Source organism: Agelaius phoeniceus, chromosome 22 (assembly GCF_051311805.1).
Source record: "Agelaius phoeniceus isolate bAgePho1 chromosome 22, bAgePho1.hap1, whole genome shotgun sequence".
Taxonomy (NCBI): Eukaryota; Metazoa; Chordata; class Aves; order Passeriformes; family Icteridae; genus Agelaius; species Agelaius phoeniceus.
In genome coordinates, this window is record NC_135286.1 from 4,863,734 (window position 1) to 4,884,349 (window position 20,616).

Sequence of the window (20,616 nt, forward strand, 5' to 3'; positions counted from 1 at the left end):
GCACCCCGTGGTTCAGGGAGGCCAGGCTGTGCTTCCCTGGCCTCCCCATCACCCCCAGCTCCACCCTGGCCCCGCTCTCCCTCCTTGCCTGGGGCAGCCGGGGCTCAGTCCCACGCTGCCATCAGTGCACAAACCACGGGGAGGAACTTGGTATCCTTTTATTTATAAACAAATCAACGTAAAAGAAGTGCAGAGGAAAGCACAGGCTGGCCCTGGGGCCAGGTCACAGCGAGGGCCCCATGAGCAGCACAGGCTGCTACAGGACAAAAGCCATTTTGCCTTTTTATTACTTTGGGGTTTGGGGTATTTTTTTTTTTTTTTTGCAACTTTGCCCCTTAGGGGTAAACCTGACTCAGTGCAAGAGCCTGGAGGGTTGGTCACCACAGGGGCCCATCCTGCTGCTGGCCAGGCCCTCGAGGCTGCAGGGGAGGCTGTGAGCTGTGGCTCCGATGCAGAGGAAGTGCTTGGAGTGGAGATTCTGTCCCAGCCCTTTGGTCACTGCAGGGGGAGCGTGCTGAGGTGTGTGTGGGCACACACAGGGCTGTGCTGGCACCATCAGCCCTGTCCCAGCTCAGGCCACGCTGGTGCCTGTGATGCTGCAGGGTCTGGGCAGCCCCGGGTGGCAGCTGCTGTCCAGGGGACACTGCGGTGGCACAGCTGGTGGCTCCACTCTGACACTCCTCGTGCAGCTGCAGAAACCTGTCTGGGACCATGGGAAGCACTCAAGTGCCATCAAAAATAAATACATTAAACTGCCTGAGACCAGTAGGTGCCTCGGGAAGGGCAAAGCCCTCACAGCCCTCACAAAGCCCTCACAGGAAGAGCAATGCCAGGACAGGTCACCATCCTGGGATGCTCTGGCCAGACCCAAAACCCTCACACACGCTGAGCTGGGACAGACCAAAACTAGAGGAGCAGGAGTGCCCCTGGGAAGACAAACCTTAGCAGCTCTGGCTAAAAAACCACCAAGAGCTGTGAGTTCAACACAGGTAGAAAAATCATCTCATCGTTTGAAACAGACAACTCCTTAGTAAAAAAAAAAAAATCCAAATTAAAACAAAAATTAAAAAAAGGCGAGAAGGATCAGCTGAGTCCTGCAGCATCCAGGCAGCCTCCAACACCAGCCCAGGCCCATCCGTGCCAGGGGCAGGCCAGGCCCAGCCCTGCTCAGCTCTCCCAGCTCTCTCCATGCTCCCACATGGCATCTCCAGTCTGGAATAAATATGAAAGCCTCCACCCCCAGCCCAGTGTGCCCAGCTGGAGCCAGGTCAGGAGCTGGGGGCAGGCAGAGATGGGTGGATGGGCTCCCCCAGTTTGGAGACAGGGCTGGCTGGCCAAGGCTCTGAGCTCGCTGCGGTGCCACGGGGCTGAGGGCAGGCTGGGGGCACTGAGCCCCTTGAGGCTGGGCAGGCCCAGGGAGGAGCTGAGGCAAACACCGGGGCCCCAGGGGCCCTGCTGGAGCTGCTCCATCCAGGGAAGCAGGACTGAGCTCATGGAGAGGCGCTGGCTGGGCAGCAGGGGAGACACCTCGGCTTCCAATGGCCCCAGCCCGAGTCTGGTGCAGGGCCGGCTGTGCCAATGCCCACAGCCCGAGTCTGGTGAGAGCCTGGCTGTGCCAATGCCCACAGCTCGAGCCTGGTGCAGGGCCGGCCTGTGCCAATGCCCACAGCCCGAGCCTGGTGAGAGCCTGGCTGTGCCAATGCCCACAGCCCGAGCCTGGTGAGAGCCTGGCTGTGCCAATGCCCACAGCTCGAGCCTGGTGAGAGCCTGGCTGTGCCAATGCCCACAGCCCGAGCCTGGTGAGAGCCTGGCTGTGCCAATGCCCACAGCCCGAGCCTGGTGAGAGCCTGGCTGTGCCAATGCCCACAGCCCGAGCCTGGTGAGAGCCTGGCTGTGCCAATGCCCACAGCCCGAGCCTGGTGAGAGCCTGGCTGTGCCAACGCCCCCAGCCTGAGTCTGGTGAGAGCCTGGCTGTGCCAATGCCCCCAGCCCGAGTCTGGTGAGAGCCTGGCTGTGCCAATGCCCCCAGCCCGAGTCTGGTGCAGGGCCCGGCTGTGCCAATGCCCCCAGCCTGAGTCTGGTGCAGGGCCCGGCTGTGCCAATGCCCCCAGCCCGAGCCTGGTGAGAGCCTGGCTGTGCCAATGCCCCCAGCCCGTGTCTGGTGAGAGCCCGGCTGTGCCAATGCCCACAGCTCGAGCCTGGTGCAGGGCCCGGCTGTGCCGGGCTCCTCCTGAGCTCTGTCGGGGGCGGGCGGGGCCCCGAGGGCCCGGCTGGCGTCGGGAGTGTCCGTCTGTCCGTCTGTCTGTCTGTCTGCTGCGGCGGAAGGGGTGTGTGCATGCGAACCTGTGGCAGGTGAGCGCGGGTGGGGCGGCCGGGAGCGCGGGTGGGATCCATCCTGCCAGGAGTCCTCTCAGAACTTGCCTTGCTTTAGCTTGTCGATGTGGTAGGTGAGCTTCAGGGCTGGCCCCAGCTTCAGCCCCATGTATTTCATCATCATGTCACTGCGCAGCAGCAGCAGGGCTTTCCCGTCGATCTCCTGCAAGGATCAACCACAGAGCTCGAGATGGCACCTGGGAGCCCCAGCCCTGCCTGAGCCAGGCCCAAAATGCAACAGCAGGGCTGGGTGAGAGAGGCCTGCTCAGCAGCACCACAGCATGGACATCCCAGCGAGGACATCCCAGCATGGACACCCCATTATGGACACCCCAGCATGGAGACTCTAGTATGGAGATCCCAGTATGGACACCCAAGTATGGACATCCCAACAGGGACATCCCAGTATGGACACCACAGCATGGACATCCCAGCGAGGAATCCCATTATGGACACCCCAATATGGGCACCCCAGCATGGAGACTCTAGTATGGAGACCCCACTATGGAGACTCCAGTATGGAGACTCCAGTATGGACATCCCAGCATTGACAGCACAGATAGCCCCACATCCACTCTGAAAAGTCTGCATTGTGGGCTCTGTGGGATCAGTTATTGGGTTAAAAGGGAAAATAATCCAGGTGTCAGTTCTTAATTGGATAGTTTAGTCTTAAAAGACCTTGGAACAAGAGATTGTTGGCCATTTTGTGCCTTCTAATGAAAAGCTGCAGAACTCACAGCAGTGAGACTGTTTTACTGATCAGAAATAATAAACACCTGAGTCCCAACATGAACTACTGTCTCAAGTGCCTTCAATCCAGACCCAGCGAAACCCACAACTGGTAATCCCCACACATCTGGCCTGAAGTGCTGCTGTGTTCTGAGTCTCGTGGATTTTGTTGGTGTGATTTGCCCCTTCCAGATGTAGCACACCCCCAAACACACACCCAGAGCTCTGCACATGAACCCCAAACACACCCAGAGCTCTGCACATGAACCCCAAACACACAGAGAGCTCTGTAAATGAACCCCAAACACACAGAGAGCTCTGTAAATGAACCCCAAACACACACACAGAGTTCTGTAAACGAACCCCAAACACACAGAGAGCTCTGCACATGAACCCCAAGCACACCCAGAGCTCTGCACATGAACCCCAAACACACAGAGAGCTCTGCACATGAACCCCAAGCACACCCAGAGCTCTGCACATGAACCCCAAGCACACCCAGCTCTGTACATGAACCCCAAGCACACCCAGAGCTCTGTAAATGAAGCCCAAACACACAGAGAGCTCTGCACATGAACCCCAAACACACACCCAGAGCTCTGCACATGAAACCCAAGCACACAGAGAGCTCTGTACATGAACCCCAAACACACAGAGAGCTCTGTTCATAAACCCCAAGCACACCCAGAGCTCTGTACATGAACCCAAGCACATCCAGAGCTCTGTAAATGAACCCCAAACACACCCAGCTCTGCACATGAACCCCAAACACACCCAGAGCTCTGCACATGAACCCCAAACACACCCAGAGCTCTGCACATGAACCCAAGCACACCCAGAGCTCTGCACATGAACCCCAAGCACACCCAGAGCTCTGCACATGAACCCCAAACACACCCAGAGCTCTGTAAATGAACCCAAGCACACCCAGAGCTCTGCACATGAACCCAAGCTCTGCACACTCACGTGCTTTCGGAAGAGGTCGGCGTGGGGGCCCAGCTGCGGGTCTGCCTCGCGGATGAACTGCATCACCTCCTCCACCGTCCAGGCCGAGGGGTCGCGGCTGCTGAGGCGGGAGCTGTCCCGGGAGCCCGGGTACCTGTCCGAGCCTGGGGAAGCCACAGCTCCGTTACTGGGGCTCCCTGGCACCGCCCCAGCCACTGGCCCTCAGCCCACCACCACTCAGCTCCTCTCCACAGCAGGGCAGAGACACAGCAAGGGCCAGGCCCAGATTCCTGTGGCACAGCTCTGGCACCCAAACCTTACTCCCCCTCTTTAGGTCTGACTTTTCAGGGCAGCCTTCTATACTGAGCTCTTGTCCCCTCTCTCAAGCCCCACTCCCCTTGTTTGGTCCCAGCTCCCACTCCTCCCTGTCCATGGGCAGACACTTCCCACCTCAGCAGAACATCCCCTGCCATTCCCAGGTGTCTCCACAAGCACGGCTCCTCCTCCCCTCCCAACACCTTTAGCACATCTAACACAGCCAAGCTGGTTTATGCTTCCACTGGCTGCATCTTCTGATGGACTGAACCCACAGGTGACCTCCCAGCCTGAGCTGGCACAAGTCCTGCTCCCAGCGTGCCCAGCCCCTTGTCTCAGCTCTGCCTGAAAATGTGTGGGGGAGGCAGCAGCAGCCTGAGCTTTTCAGAGGCTTTTACTGATGCCATGCACCTAAAATGACATTATTTGTGACCCCACATGCTGCAATGAGCAGTTCAGCTCTCCTGCCCCCATTCCCCCATACAGAGAGGTGCTATTCATGCATCTGCCCATCCTCCCTGCCCCACCAGGCAACTTTTGACTCCCCAGCCATTCTCAATCCATCCTTGTGGACTCAGACACCCATTTATCACTTGGACACAGTTCAGCTCCTGCCTGTTCCTTTCTCCCCACTGATCTCCAGGTCCACCCAGTCACCAGGCAAAGCAGAAACGTCACCTGTCCACATCACCTGTCCACACTGCCAGGTGCCATCACACCTAACAGACCCAGCTGGCTGTGCAGAGCCCAGCCTCTGGCACTTGCTGCACTCAGAGAGCTGTGACTGGAGTTAGCCCAGCCCTTCCCTGCCCCAGGTACAGCTCAGGGCTGTTCTGAGCTCTTACCCCCAGAGCTCAGCCTGCGCAGGGCAGAGCTGCTGCCCTGGCTGAGGCTGCAGGGCTGCTGCAGGTGCCTGTATCCTGGCAGGCGAAAGTCTCTGGAGCTCCTGCTGTGGCTGGATGAATTGACTGAGTTCAAGGCAGAGTCCATGGGGTCCAGGCGAGGCTCTAAGGGCCCTGGGAGGCCATCTCCCAGGACAAAGGTTTCACCTGGAATGCACCAAGCTGCAGTTAGTGCACCCACCCGAATGCCATGGCCACGCTCCCGTGTGGGGCACAGCCACAGCAGCATGGCTGGGTCCAAGCCCTGGCTGGGCTCAGGGATCAAACCAGGCCCTGCCACAGCCCTGGCATTCACCAGCTGCCAATGGTGTCACCATCTGCCAGTGCCAGTCCAACCAGTGTAGTGACAATGGTCCCAAACTGGAGCAGCAGCTCCTTTCTTCAGCTACTCTGCTCATGCCACCACCAGCACTGAGGCCTGACTGCCCTGGGCCCCTCTGTGGCCAAGGGGCACCTCTGGATGCCAACGGACACAGGACTCACAGACAGCCCTGAACAGAAGGGGAGGAGATGCTCCCTGAGGGGTCACACCCTGCACCTCACCAAGGGCTTGGCATTGGGTGGCAGACACATGCAGAGCAGGAGGGAGCTGTGCCATCAGGGCCAGGCAATGCTCCCACACCCTGCTGCTCCTCTGGCCCCAAAAGCAATGATGAGCTGCCCCAAAAGCAATGATGAGCTGCCCCAAAAGCAATGATGAGCTGCCCCAAAAGCTGGTCATGAGCTGCCCCAAAAGCAATGATGAGCTGCCCCAAAAGCTGGTGATGAGCTGCTCATCCCTCCTGGGCTCCTGCTGGGCCCTTTTCCAGCCTAACCACATCAGAGGCCAATTCCCTCTACTGGAACACGCACAGGAGGGCCTGGGCCTCTAAAACCTCCCCAGGCAGGGTGTCAGAGCAATGGTGGCTTCCTCATCTTCTCCAGAAATGCCCTGAATTTGCAGCTGCCATGGTACTATTGGGATGGAGGGGCTGGGGAGGCTGTCCAGGCTGCACTGGCTGAGGCAGCAAGATCTGTCTGTGCTGCTCCACTGCAGGGCCACCTTTGCAGGCTTTACTGTGGCACAGCTGAGTCTCAGCCCAGGTGGTTCTTGTGCCTCATGAGCCACCCTCAAGTGCTCTTTATGATGAACCACATGCCAAAGAGGGCAGGCAGCAGCTCCACAGTGAGGGGCGTTGCCTGAGCACTGCCAGCACACATGGCTGGGAGCTGCAGCTCCTCCACCACAACCTGAGGGGTCCTGAGGGCAGCTCACAGCCCTGAGCTGCTGCCACTCCAGCACCATGGCAGCTGACAAGGCTGAGGAAGCCTGAGCACTGGCCAGGCCCTGGGATTCTTCCCTGGCACTTCCCAGACTCCAGGAGCAGCAGGTGAAAGCCAGCACAGCACTGCTGTGCAGAGCTGGGGGTCATGGTGAGGGTGCAGGATCTGCAGCCTGAGAGACCCAGAAGCTGCTGAGATTTTCCCAGTTCCCTGCTGAGGTAATGCTGATGCTCCAGTGAAGGGAAATGCAGCTTGCCAGAGCCTGAAGTGGTTCCCAAGTGCTGCAGATATTGGGTCCCACTGACTGGGGCAGCATCTCCTGGCTGGCTACCCCTCATTTGCTCTGGTTTCTGTGAACTGTGGCACTGTTGTGACAGCTGGGATCTTCTGGTCCTGCTGCCTGTGTTTGAGCAGAGATCAGAGGCCAGCTCAGCTGGTCCAGCCCTGACCTGCCCGGGCTTCACACTGTAAGGACATGAAATGGGAACACCCTTGTGTGGCTGCTGGCCAGCCCTGTGTGGGGCCATCACTGGGAAATTGCTGCTCTCACCCCATCCCTGTGTGGGGCTATCACTGGGAAATTGCTGCTCTCACCCATCCCTGTGTGGGGCTATCACTGGGAAATTGCTGCTCCTACCCCAGGACTGTGTGGGGCCATCACTGGGAAATTGCTGCTCTCACCCCATCCCTGTGTGGGGCTATCATTGGGAAATTGCTGCTCCCAGCCCAGCCCTGTGTGGGGCTATCACTGGGAAATTGCTGCTCTCACCCCAGGGCTTTGCCACTCTGCACTTGAGGCACTGCTGCCTTTGTTTGTTTTTAGGTCTCTGGGATGTGCCCAGAAACAGCAGCACAGCCTTAAAATCTCCTGTACAACCTGCTGGTGTGGACTGTTACCCCTGTGACCTGTGCTGGCCCTCTTGTCACTCTCTTCCTCCATGGACAGGTGTGTTCTCACCTGCTCTGCATGCATAAAAAATGGTTTGCTGACTCATGGCTATTCCTGAATAACTCCAAACCCCTCCTGCACTCCCACCATTGCATTTCAGCCCCAGACTGGATGCAAAGCAGAGCTGGCTGCCCTGGTCTGGCCTGGGTGGAGATCCCTGCCCAGCCAGAGCCACTTGTGGGTGTCACTTACACCAGTGGGGTTCCACTGCAGCTGCTTCAAACTACATTTGGTCTCCTCCTTGTGAAAAATGCATGTATTTTATGATTGGCTTTTCACAAATATTCAAATGAATATTAGATGTGTTGTGTTAGAAAGTGATGCCGTATTAATTCTCTTAAGTAGTGTGTTAAATATAGTTTTAGGTTATAAAAATGTTAAAATAGAAACTATGCTATGTAGGATACTTTTTTTAAAGGACTAACAGCAAGATAGCAGCCACAGGACACCTGAATCTTTCAGAGAAGAAGAATTTATTGCCCTCTTATCAGCAGAAACGAACTTCTTCCTGCCTCGAAGGCGCTGTTAGGATTCAGAGGAAGAAGCTGACACTGCCCAGACAGAATCCTGTGTTTGAATGGAATTTATGCATCATGTCTGAGGTGCATGAATATGCAACAGGCTGTTGTTTTTAAGGGTTAATCCTCTGTTAACCTGGGTCCTTTTTCGGGCTTGTGCTGCCCAGAAAAGGTACCTGGACTGTCTGTAACTCTTTGTCTCTATTGTCTCATATTTTCCTAATTCAAATTGTCCTAATTATTATTACTCTAATTGTATTACTATTTTTATAACCATTTTATTACTATTAAGCTTTTAAAATTTTAAAAACAAGTGCTTGACGTTTTTCACACTCCTCAACAGGACAGTTCTGTTTGAACCCCAAAACACTTCCCATGAAACATCTGGGGAAGGGTTCTGACTGCAGGGAAGGACAGGGCAGGAGAGGGTCAGTGGGCACAGCCCCCTGAGCTGTCACAGGACAGTGGCTGTGGGCATGGCAACAGGTCCAAGCTGTGCATCCCAGCACCTTCTGGGGTGACAGAGAGCTGCAGCTGGCCAGGAGGTCCTGGGACACTCACCCAGATGTGCTGGGTGACACAAACACGTGTCTGAGTGCTCCCAAAAACCCCAGAGCTCTCAGCAGGGATTGGTGGCAGCAGAAGGAGTCTCAGGCCCAGTCTGGGAGAGCACATGCACAGGTTCTGTCAGTGCAAGGCTGAGGATCCAGAACTCACCCTCAGAAATGACTTCACTCAACAATGAACAGTGTCATGACAGGAATGAGCTGTGATGCATTCTGCAAACACAAATATGTGATCCTGTCCTCACAGCTGCTGATCACACCCCAGGGCCACCTGGGGGCACGATGTGCTTCTGCCCAGGAGCTAAAACTGAAGGCACACAGTGATCCCCAGGTTCCCTAACCCTGCACAGGGCACAGCCTGCCTGGGCTGGAACTCTGCAGCAGAACTGGGGGCTTTGTGGCAGGCTCAGTGCAAGAGGGAGTGAGGGTTTTCCTAAAAACACAAGTACACAGGGAACTGCTCAGTGAGTGATACCTGCAGGGAAGGGAGAAGGACATGAGGCAAGAGGGGAATGATTGCTGCCCCTGGGAGTCATCTGTAGATGAGGTACTCAGGCAACACCCAGGATCCTTCACCTTTGACAAACAGAGTGTGAGGAGGAGGTGGCTGATCCTTAGGCAGGATTTAACTTACACACACTGTTAGATTTAACTAAAGGCTGGCAGTTGGCACATTGCAGGGAAACATGCCACAATTAGTGGTGGAGAGGCAGGGAGCAGATAATTAAAGTTTAATTAAACAAATAGTGCTATAGACTCAACAGTGTCACTTTACTGCTAAAACATGGGAGTTTGGCCACAAGCACAAATGTGATTTGCACTACTCCTGAACACCCACTGCTTCCAGCAAGTGATGGGCTGGGATCCCACTGTGCTGGGACTGCAGTGTTTCAGCAAAAAGCCACACAAACTCCACTGGATGCAAGAGGAAAAACAATGTAATATGTGAGATCCCTTCCTCAGTGTCTCTGCTTCTTGCCAAATGCAGAGTGAATGGAGATGTCCCACTGCTGCTCACAGCCTTCCACATGGCAAACAGGGATGTGCTCAGGAGCTGCTGTCTGAGACAGAGTTCATTCCCATGAGAAGATGTGCCTTGCTCAAGAAATACTCAATATCTGAGGATTTCAGGTGCATATTCTTAAAATATATCCTCTGAAATGCAAATATTCCTGTCTGAACCTCAATTTCACGGTGGAGGAGAATGTATTCATTACAGCTTTTAGCTGTGGGATAGGAATGAATTTCTAGATGGAATTTGAACCTCATTGCTCCCTGCTTGGATGAAGAACAGAAGCAGACCAAGCTGCTGCAGGAAGGATCACCCCTCACATGCAGACACACTTCCTGCCCACTTGTCTGTGTTCTTCTGGAAGAGGCTGGAGAATTCTGGCATCCAGATGGCACAACCCACTCAAAGGCCAAGGGATAACTGAATAGACTTTGAAGCAGACAAAGAATCAATCTTGTAGGAACCTAATGAAGGCTCCTCCTTAGAATTACCCATCATGGAAGCCTTCTCTCTTCACTGACAATACAGAGTGGGCAACATTCACCACCCAACCAAGGCATGTGAACCTTTGGAGCAATCCAGTTCTTCAAGAACAGGCTGAACACTGCATGTCCCAGCTGCTGGGGGAGGAGGAGGGGCTGGGCTGTGCCAACAGTTACCAAAGGCAGTGGCTGATGCATCAGAGAGGAATCAAGGAGACCAGCACCCATTTGGAGGTGAGGAACAGGAGGGGGCTCTGGGGACAGTTTCTGACCTGTCAAGATGCTGGAATAGATGAGGCAGTGCCACACACCAGCTCTGTGACAAATGTACAGTTTTAATCACTGCAGGTAATGAGGCCACTAGAAACTGTCCACCAGAGAAGCATGGAATGGTTTGGGTTGGGAAGGACCTTAAAGCCCATCCAGTCCCACTCCCTGCCATGGCAGGGTCACCTCCCACTGTCCCAGGTTGCTCCAGGCCCCAATGTCCACCTGGCATTGGAAACTCCCAGAGATGGGGCAGCCCCAGCTGCTCTGGGCAAGTTCAGTGTTAGAGGCAGGGTCAGAGATCCTGCAGAGCACAGGACACAGTGATGGACACAGACAAAAATCACCCACAGTGGTGCCAGGCTGGCACTCACACCCAGCAAAACCAGGGAAATGGGGATTCTAAAGGGACAGCAACAGAGCACGAAGCCACTGAACTGTGAGCCTGCCCAGGAGTCTCCAGCAATTTTTCAGGGATTTCAGTCACAAAATATTGTGACTAACATGTTGGCAGATTTCACCATCCATTAATTAAAAGCCCCAGTAAGATTAAATCTTCAGTCTGCATTATGAGGGTTTGCAGTTCAGTACAAAGTGGGAGTGTATTTAATGAAGATTCCTCAGTTCAAGGAGTCCTCCAGCTACCTGGATCTTCTGGAAATCTCCCACCTATGCATGCAAGAGTCACCTATGGATCCCACAGCTAAAATAACTGAGTTCATGATAAACAAACTGGGCAAACTTTGCCTCTTCCTGGGAAGATGAATTCTGCTGCTGACTTGCATCCCAGCTGTGAAGGGTTTTAAGTGTGCCTATGCTTAGTAAGGAATAAAGTGGTAATTCCTGCTTCTGCAGCAGTGGCATCCTGAGGAAGGAGCAGCAGTGTGGGATGGGAATGCAGTGGCTGAGCTGAGGGAGCCAGTGACACCCCCCCAGCTGTTTCAGTGAGCAACAAGATGAGATCCTGGGAAAGGGCAGCAAGTTCCTGGGGTACAGCTGCACATCAGCATCTGTACAACAGGCTGCAGCAAACCCTCAGGGAAAAATCCACAAATCAGATTGAGGCAGCTGGGCAGTTTGAGCACTGTTAATGCCATGCACAGCGAGGGAAGCTAAACCAGATTATACAGTGTGAGATGATGCCTGTCAGGCTTAGGAGGAATTCCTGCTGCATTCCACATGCCTGACACATCTGTGGGGAACCTGGCTCACCACACAGCAGCTCATCTGTCAGGACCCAGCACATCCCTCTGGCTGTCCAGGACAGCCAGGACCCTGCCAGGGGGCTCAGAGACCCTGCACAGAGCCCATAACACCTGTGGGTTTGATTATGAGCCATGGAGCAAATTACCAACCTTAGATGAGGATCTGCAAGCCACAATAGTTAAGGTAGAATAATAGTGAAGTTATCATGGGGTGAAAAGTAGATTTTGGGGTTTTGGTATAGGGGCTCAGGAGGCAAGATCGAGGGAACTGGGTGTGTGCAGCCTTTCTCCTTCTTCTTCTTGGCCTCCATCTTCTGCTGTGATGGTGGCACTTTGGGATTGGTTTAGAGTAGAAGCTCACTGTCTAACAGAGGTGATAGGTATTGGGAAGTTATTGTAAATATTGTACATATAGCTTTTAGTATAAAGACATAACCCTGCCCTGGGGGCAGGCAGAGTGCCTGGAACTGTCCTGCTGGATGGACCTCGGCAGGGCAGGAGAAAATGTTTTACAGATAAGCAACAATAAACAACCTTGAGACTGAGAAATGAAGAGCCCTGACTCCTTCTTCAAGCACTGGGCTGGGAAAAGAGACTTTTGAACTCTTCTTGGGGACACTGTGAGCAGCTAAAGACCCCGACACTCATCCACTCCCCTCTGGAACACCAAGCACAACCCACGCCAGGGACAAGCCAAGCAGCTCCCTGCAGCCTCCCCTGGGCTTGGCAGGGCAGATGTGAGCCTGCAGCAGCCAGGACAGGGCTCTGGGAACAGGCAGCTTTGGGAAGAGACACGCTGTGCTCACCTTCCAAAGGGTGACGGTCATTCTTTGGTAACTTGGGGGAGAGAGGAGCACTGTATGGAGGGGGATCTTGGGAAAAGCGCTTTGTACCCCGGCCTGGTCCCTGCAGAGAGCCGTCTAAGGAACTGCTTCTGTCTAGGAAAAGAGAACAAGCCCTCTTTAGTCACACTTCTGACTGTGGTTAGTTTTTCTTTAAGTGCTGCAAACACTCTGACTCAGAGTTCAGGATGGGCAGGTCTCAGCATCCTATCAGATCTGGTGCTCTGCCTGAGTTTCCCTGAATTCTGATTTCTGCTTTTCCACTCTGCCCAGCAGAGCCCAACTCTTGGCACTGACCTCTCATGGAGGCTGGAAACCCTGTGTGAGAGCTGATCCATGGCCAGAGCTGGGTGCTTCCCCTCTCACTCAGGTTTTGCTCTCTCTCATGATGACAGGGTACTGAAACATGGGTGTAGCCATGATATTTTATGAAAAATCCTTTTGCTAAGATTTTTCTCCTGAGAAGCTGAGAGGCCTCAGAAACAAAATGTAACCAATGGTTATCTGCTGCTGTGGAATGCAACAGGTAGATCTTTGATTGGTCTCATGTGGTTGTTTCTAATTAATGGCCAATCACAGCCCAGCTGGCTCAGACTCTCTGAGAGTCACAAGTTTTTGTTATCATTCCTTGCTAGCTTTCTGATGAAATCCTTTCTTCTATTCTTTTAGTATAGTTTTAATATAATATCTATTATAAAATAATAAATCAGCCTTCTGAAACATGGAGTCAGATCCTCCTCTCTTCCCTCACCCCTGTGAACACCATCACAGATGGGGATTTTTTAGGAGTGGAGACATCCTGGGAAATGCAGTCTTGCCAGAGTCCCCTGAGCCCTGTGTGCATTGCCAGCCTGGGCACCCTCCACCTGCTCAAGCTGCAATCCAGCACATCTGGCAGGGCTCAACAGAGCAGAGTTTGCAGGTTTTACCAGAGAAAAAGAGTGGTGAGAAAACTAACAAAGAATCTTAGCCATGTTTTGCCATATTTCACCCAAACAGCACCTGTAATTGACTTAATTCCATTTCTCCTCATGGCTCATCCCACACAATTCCTGCTGATCCCACTGTCACCTTTCAGATGCACATAGCCCTTGGACAACTAGCAAACAAGCCTTGGATGATTTGCAACTCCTCTGTGTTGCTGGATTAAACCCTACTCCCATTTTCAATCTCCCCCTCCATGGAGCCCCCAGGCACTGTCATTGCTCCTCTCCAAAGCCATCATCCCAAGGATGGGACTCTGCACATCCTGCAGAGCAGACAGGACACTGCCATGGCACTGTCCCTGCACTGCCCCTGCTCCTCTCCAAAGCCATCCCAAGGATAGGACCCTGCACATCCTGCCCAGCAGACACTGCCATGGCACTGTCCCTGCACTGTCACTGCTCCTCTCCAAAGCCATCCCAAGTAGGGGACCCTGCACATCCTGCAGAGCAGACAGGACACTGCCATGGAGCCCCCTGCTCCTCTCCAAAGCCATCCCAAGGATGGGACTCTGCACATCCTGCCCAGCAGACAGGACACTGCCATGGGCTGGGACAGCTCTGCACACACGGGGTCAGTGGTGGATGGACAAGGAATGGAAGCACTGACACTGATGGGGACAGCAGCCAGGTGAGTGACACAGGGGTGGCAGAGCCTGTCCCAGCTCAGGTGAGCCCTCCTGCTGCCCCACACAGGTGCCAGCTGGGCCCTCCAGCCACCCTGAGAGCTCTGGGGTGGGCACAGAGGGGTGAAATGCTCTGCACAGATGCCAGGAGCCACCAGCAGCCCAGAGCAGCCCTGAGAGCTGGCACAGGGCAGCAGCAGGGGCAGGAGGGGTGACAGGGACGGCGGGGAGTGACACCAGGGGGATGCACAATGCCCAACAAAGGGAGGTACAGGTGGGGCAAGCACCAGATGGGCACGGCTGAGGTGATTAAAGAGAAACACAAAGGTGGAGAAGGTACCTGTTCAATCAATATCCTTCAGGGAAATGGAAGAGCCGCTTGCACTGAGGCCCTGGGACTCCATATCACCCAAAATCACTGTGACATTGCCAGAAAAACAAATTGCCCCTCACTGCCCAGAGGGGAACACGTGCTCTTGGTAATGTCTCTGGACAGCCCTGTGTCAAACTGCACAACCTTCTTCACCCAACAGCCACAGAACCACAACACAAGGTGATGCTTTACAAAGGTTTTTTCATCAGGTTTTGGCTTGGCCTTTTGGTTTTTCTTAAAGTGGTTGATGTTAAAAGTAATGCAAACACAACAGGTCAGGTTATAGAAGTTAATTCTAGGAATCAGAAGTGACGTTGGTGTAAATTAATGAGAGGATAAACCAAAACCAGAATTTTGATTTTAAAGGAAAAGTTTGAAGAAAATAAAGAAATGGAGTAACAGACAGAGCTGTACTCAGATTATCATGAATAAAAGGAAAATGTCTTCAGTCCAAAAATGACATAAACCTCATGAATGTGATCACAAAAAGGAAATAATCTGAGAGGGAAGGACCCCAAATCTCAGTGGATAAATGCTCACTTTGAGAAGGATGCTGAGAACAAGCAGATAATTTCCTAGGTTAAAAGGAGGCTGTGCACCTCAGGATGGGGAGTGCAGGGATGAAGGGAGGTTTTTAACTCATTCTGTGTTTTGAGACAGTGCAAAGGCAAAGATGGGTCTGTGTTTCAGCTACAGAGGAACAGAGTGAGGGGACACTGTGCAGAAAGGTGAGGATTGAGAGGAAAGGACAAAGGGTTGTGTCCAAGTGACAGGACAGCTGGGAGGGATACCTCACCTCCCCTGCCCTGGGGGGAAGAGCAGCTCAGCTGCTGTGCCTGGATGGTGCTGTGGCCACCCCAGGGCCATCAGCATGGACACCTTTATGAGCAGTGACAGCCACCCACCTCATCTGGTCAGCCCACTCCTAATTAGGGCTTCTCATGTAGGACAATGCACCTTGCACTGAGTGCACTGGCACCTCCTCCCTGGCTGCAGAGCACACCCACACCTGGCTCAGGTGGACATCTGTGACATCCACCTGCACTCAGTGCACCTGTATGCTGAAAGATGGTAGATTTAGACTGGATTTATGGAAAAAAAGTCCTCCCTGAGGGTGGTGAGGCCCTGGCACAGGTGCCCAGAGCAGTTGAGGCTGCCCCTGGATCCCTGGCAGTGCCCAAGGCCAGGCTGGATGGGGCTTGGAGCCACCTGGCACAGTGGAAGGTGTCCCTGCCATGGCAGGGAGTGGAATGAGAGGAGCTTTAAGGTCTCTTCCAACCCAGACCATTCTGGGATTCACTTCCAGCTGCAGCCATGCTGAGCACTTGGGGGCAGGGCTCTAAGGATACAAGAAACAGGACAGAAACTAAAATATCCACCACTGACTAAGTCAGACAACTGAATGTCCTCAAACTGGAGACTTAGGGGTGCAGAGGAAGCCAAGAATGCCAGTGCACCTGAAATTCTGGGTCTGCTGCAGTAAATTCTAACAGAATTCAGCACTGTGTTACTGAGAGTCACTTGAAATGTGGTGGCAATATTTGAAAAAATAGGTGGAAAAAATGATTTTTACAATAAAATGACCATGGTCTGACCTCAGCAGCACCATGGCAGGAAATACACAGGGCACATTCTATGGCAGGTGTTCATCAGAGGAGGCCAACCCAACAGCCTCCCTGTGATGGGAAATCCTGATCTGTGCCATGAGGGAAGAGACATCAACCTCATACACCTGGAATTCAGCAAGATGTTACACTGAGAGCCAGCTGAGACAGAACATGAATTACCAGGAGCCTTGTTCTATGCACAGAAATCTGATTTGGGAGGTAAAGCTGTTGGCAGCAACTCAGAAGGAACATGAGACTGGGAGTGAATCTGCCTGAGGACCACCCTTGAGCCCAGGGTAATTTAATAACTGCAATAACTTTGGCAGAAATTTTAGAGATTTACCAATGAAATCTGCTGATGTCTTCCCAAGTCAGGTCAGACAAAGCAGCATTTAAAATCAGGAAGGAAGGATATGTGTATATATATATATATATATCCAGCAAGGAGGAAAATCCAGCAGCTAAATCCAGATGTGCACTTGCAGCACTGTCCCTTATGACCTGCAGGTGACACCAGTGATGAGAAGAATGGTGTATGTGACCAGGACAGGCTGATCACTGCCTGCTGCAAGGACACAGTGACTCCAAGTGACTGCACAGACATTTCCTGTGACCATGGTGGTGTCAGTGCTGTGGCACCAGGTCCCCACGAGCTCCTCCCCAGAGTGCTGGGGGCCACTCTGGCCACCCCATGAAGTTTAAGTCAAACCAACACTTTCTGAGGAGAGCAAAAAGCAGAGAATATGAACTCCTCTGAGGGCTACAACTGCTCTGCAACTACTCCCAGAAGAAAGAGAACCAAGTTAAGCCAAAAGACAATATTAAGACCAGGAGACACAGACACCAAGTTGCCCAAGAATACATTGGGGCTGGAAATTACAACATAGTTTCTAAAATCTCAGCATAAAACCCTGGAGCAGTCTCCAGCGGAAAAGCAAAATCCACAACTCCAGAGTTAATCCAAGAAGCTCCACGTGCTGTGGTGCTGTAGCAGCAGGAGCCTCTGTGGCCCAGAAGGTCCCTCCTGTCCTGTGCTTTCAGACAGCCCCAGGTCCCATCATGTCCATGGTGCTGTGGACAGCAATCAGCTCCCTGCAAAGGGCAGTTCCTGATGCACAGCTCAGTCTGCTCCTCCTTATTTCCATTTATTCAGTGAATGGCAGCACACTGCTGAGCTAAGGGACACTGCAGACCTGCCCTCTGCCCCAGGCACACACCCCAACTCTCCATGGCACCCACAGGGTGCTCCTGCAAAGCCACTTTGGCCTGGGAACTCAGACCAGCTCCCAGTCCCAACCAGTGGCTGTCTGCTGGAAGAACCAGCCCCATACAACACATTCCTGTCCTGGAGAGGAAACACAGCAAGCAGGACATGCAGGGCTCAAGGTGAGACCACAGCAGCCCTGACATCTGGTGTGATTGAAGGATGTACGACTCCACCCTCATTCCTCCATGACCAGCTCAAAGTTCCCAAAATCACCAGCACTGTTTCCCTGCCCTCACCAGAAGCACTACAGATTAGGTTATCACCTTCTTGCAGCTGCCTGAGAAAGGTTACATGAGCAGATGCCCAAGAAGCTCACAGATCAGGATGAACTGCAGGACTAGGTGCTGTCACACCTCTGACTGTGGTTAGTTTTTCTTTAAGTGCTGCAAACACTCTGAATCAGAGTTCAGGATGGGCAGGTCTCAGCATCCTATCAGATCTGGTGCTCTGCCTGAGTTTCCCTGAATTCTGATTTCTGCTTTTCCACTCTGCCCAGCAGAGCCCAACTCTTGGCACTGACCTCTCATGGAGGCTGGAAACTCTGTGTGAGAGCTGATCCATGGCCAGAGCTGGGTGCTTCCCCTCTCACTCAGGTTTTGCTCTCTCTCCTGATGACAGGGTACTGAAACATGAGGATTGCTTCTATTGAGGGTTCCTCAGGGGAAAGCCTCCAGTCCCAGTACCTGGTCATGCTGCTCCTGTCCTTGCATATCCTACAGCTCCTCTGCTCCTGGCCCTGCTGGCTCCAGCCAGGAGGAAGCAGAGGATGGGAAGATCCTTTTGCTCTCTACACTCTGCCTAAGGTGCTTTGTGAGGTGCAATGAATGGAAGCACTGTGGCATTTGGCTGTGGCTCCCACACCTCATGCTTAGCAACTTCTCTTTAAACAGTTCTTCCTAAGTGCCCATCCTTTTACATTCATACAACTTTTGCTTTTCTTGCCAGAACCATAATTATGCAAAGGATTAAGTTTGGAAAGACCTCAAACAACACAACAGATATTTGCTGACTAGAGGGGGAAGAAATCAAGACAGGAGAGGAAATCAGCACTTGTCAGGCACCAAAGAGGGTGCAGACAGCTTTGATCCTCTCCACAACTGACACCCCTGGAGCAGGAGCTCCCCCAGAACCCCCAGACAGCCTGAGGGGCAGCCATCACCCCAGGCCTGCTGCCACTGCCCAGCCCTATGGGGGAACTGCTGGGCTTGTTTTCCACTGCTTCTACTTCAGAGCAGCTTTGCAGCCTGCCAATCTGCACTGTGGCATGAGCTGTCTTGCTGGGGTGAGCTGGAGCTGCTTCAATGCTATGCCAAGGAAAACAAAACCACCTCTGCCTCAGATTGAGCATGAGCATCACCCCTGAACAGGAACCCCACGTTGTTACCAGGGCTGGATGCCCTGGCTGCTGCCAGCAGATCCACGGCCAGTGTGGAAACCACTCTGCTTCAATTCATTTCTAATTCCAGTTTACTTGCTGCATGTTATCACTCTCCCTTTTCCTGCAGTCTTTCACCTGAATTCCTAGCTGTATGAAGTCACCACAATCAGATCACAGGAAGTGGGAAGGACTGGAGGATGAGGAGGGGAGGAGGGAAGACAAGGAGACAGCACGGATGAGCGGAAACCTCCAGCAGAGATGGGAACCAAACTGACAGGCAGAAAATGCAACTGGAACCCTACACAACAAGAGCCCTGTGGGCACGTACAGGACACTGGGTGTGATGTAATGAACCCTGGGAGAGGGCTCTGGAACAGGAGCCTGCCTTCTGAGATAGAGCTCAAACCTGAGTCCCTACAGTGCCACCCCCCCCAGCTCCTACCTGGTAGATACCTGTCGTGGTCGTACTGGTGAGAGCGCTGCATGTGGCTGTTCTGAGTGAAAGGCTGGTTCCCAAAGAGGTTGTCACTGCGCAGATTGTGGCACAGCTTCTCCAGGAAGCGGAGGACGTAGGTGATACTGTTAACTGCTGGCAGGTTCAGAGTGTGCTGTTCCCGATCAAACACAGCTGGAGACAGAAACAAACAGAGCCCAACACGTGAACCCCCCGCCAGGGCGGGAGGCTACGCCCAGGGCCGCACAGGCAGCTCCTGGATCTCAGCATCCTGGGCTCTCAGAGCCAACAAAGCCTTCCTCTGCCAGGGCAGGCCAGGACCAGCCTGCTGCACCCAGCACGGGGCCGGGGGAGCCGCGTCCGAGGGAACGGAAAAGATTCCAGGAGGGGCCTGCAGATCCAGCTAGGCCCGGGCTTAAAGGAGAAATAAAACCCGGCCTATTTCTTGTCTGTCCGTGAGGAGCTGTGGCATCCCCCCTGCTGTGGCTCTTCCCAGGGCTGGCAGGATTGCTGCCCAGGCTGGTGCCAGCGCTGAGCACTGCCTGCTCCAGCAGCTGCGCCCGCGGGCCATGGGAACTGCTCCGCTCTGAGTCAGCCGCCAGCTGTTGCTTCACTGACACACATGTGTGGCAAGAAAGAGAAGACAGAACTCTTGTGTCTGCCCCTGGCCTGTGGCTGCAGCGAGCTTCAGGACAGACATCTTCCAACGAGAGAATTCTTGCAACAACCTCTCTGGAGGCCAAGTGCTGCGGGCCCGTTCTCACCTGAGATGACCTCTCCCCCGTGGCCTTGTTTTAAGAAGGAGAAGACTGTTTTCTGATGATAAGCACAATCAATGCAGGCCTGTACTGCTTGCTGCAGGACAACAGAAGCTCGAGCTGGTCCAAAATGGTCTGGCAGCTGCTGAATTTTCTTCTTGTCTAGGTGGGGCCCAGTGCTGCCGTTCTTGTTCAAGTAAATGCAAACTGCCAAGATGAGAAATGTGTTTGCTGTTAACCCACTCAAGAAAGCAAGAAACAGATGCCTAAAATCCAACCTGAGAGATGCTGAGATATTAAGACTGTCCAATCACTGACAAAGTGGAATCCACCACGACTGCCTGACTGCATCCTCACAGTGGAGCCGCTTCTAGAGGGGAAGGAATCCCCTCCAAAATCTTCCTGCCTCATGCTCACCTTCCAAACTGCTGCTGTTTCTCCCATGCTCTCCCCTGCAGCCAGGCTGTAAAGTGGTTTCCATGCCAGCCAGGTAAGGTGGCTGTGATGTTCAGAGGGGAAGAAGGAATGCAGCCCCCACTTTCTAGAGGTTCCCACAGTGTTTCCTTTTTAGGGAAACTGGCTTCTTTAGGTTCTTCTGAAAACTGGCCAATTACATTCTGGGGAAACAGAGGGCTCAGCCCATATCCAGTGCTTGACTCAACATGTCAAAAACAGCTTTGCATTAGACTTTCCTGACCAGATTCATCCTCAGCTGTAGCAGTGCATAGACTCTTCACTGCTGCTCCTCCTCCTCCCCTATTCCCTCCTGTCCCTGTGTTCCTTGATATCCTGGCTGGACCTG

At 53.4% G+C, this 20,616-nt stretch overlaps 1 protein-coding gene across 6 annotated transcripts in view; it reads right to left on the reverse strand.

Moving 5' to 3' along the window:
- Positions 1–142: 142 nt before the first annotated feature.
- The window catches only part of SCMH1 (Scm polycomb group protein homolog 1), a 64,003-nt gene continuing 43,529 nt past the window's right edge, over positions 143–20,616 (reverse strand). For 2 of the 6 annotated variants that reach the window (XM_077189794.1, XM_054648369.2), the window contains 6 exons: positions 19,821–20,021; positions 19,045–19,230; positions 12,333–12,464; positions 5,208–5,411; positions 4,069–4,211; positions 143–2,536 (listed from right to left, as the gene is read on the reverse strand). In XM_077189794.1, coding sequence (XP_077045909.1) covers positions 2,411–2,536; positions 4,069–4,211; positions 5,208–5,411; positions 12,333–12,464; positions 19,045–19,230; positions 19,821–20,021 — 992 coding nt within the window. In that variant the 3' untranslated portion in view covers positions 143–2,410. The remainder of the gene's footprint in view (positions 2,537–4,068; positions 4,212–5,207; positions 5,412–12,332; positions 12,465–19,044; positions 19,231–19,820; positions 20,022–20,616) is intronic. The other 4 variants (XR_013185009.1, XM_077189795.1, XM_077189798.1 and 1 more) reach the window with 4 other exon arrangements.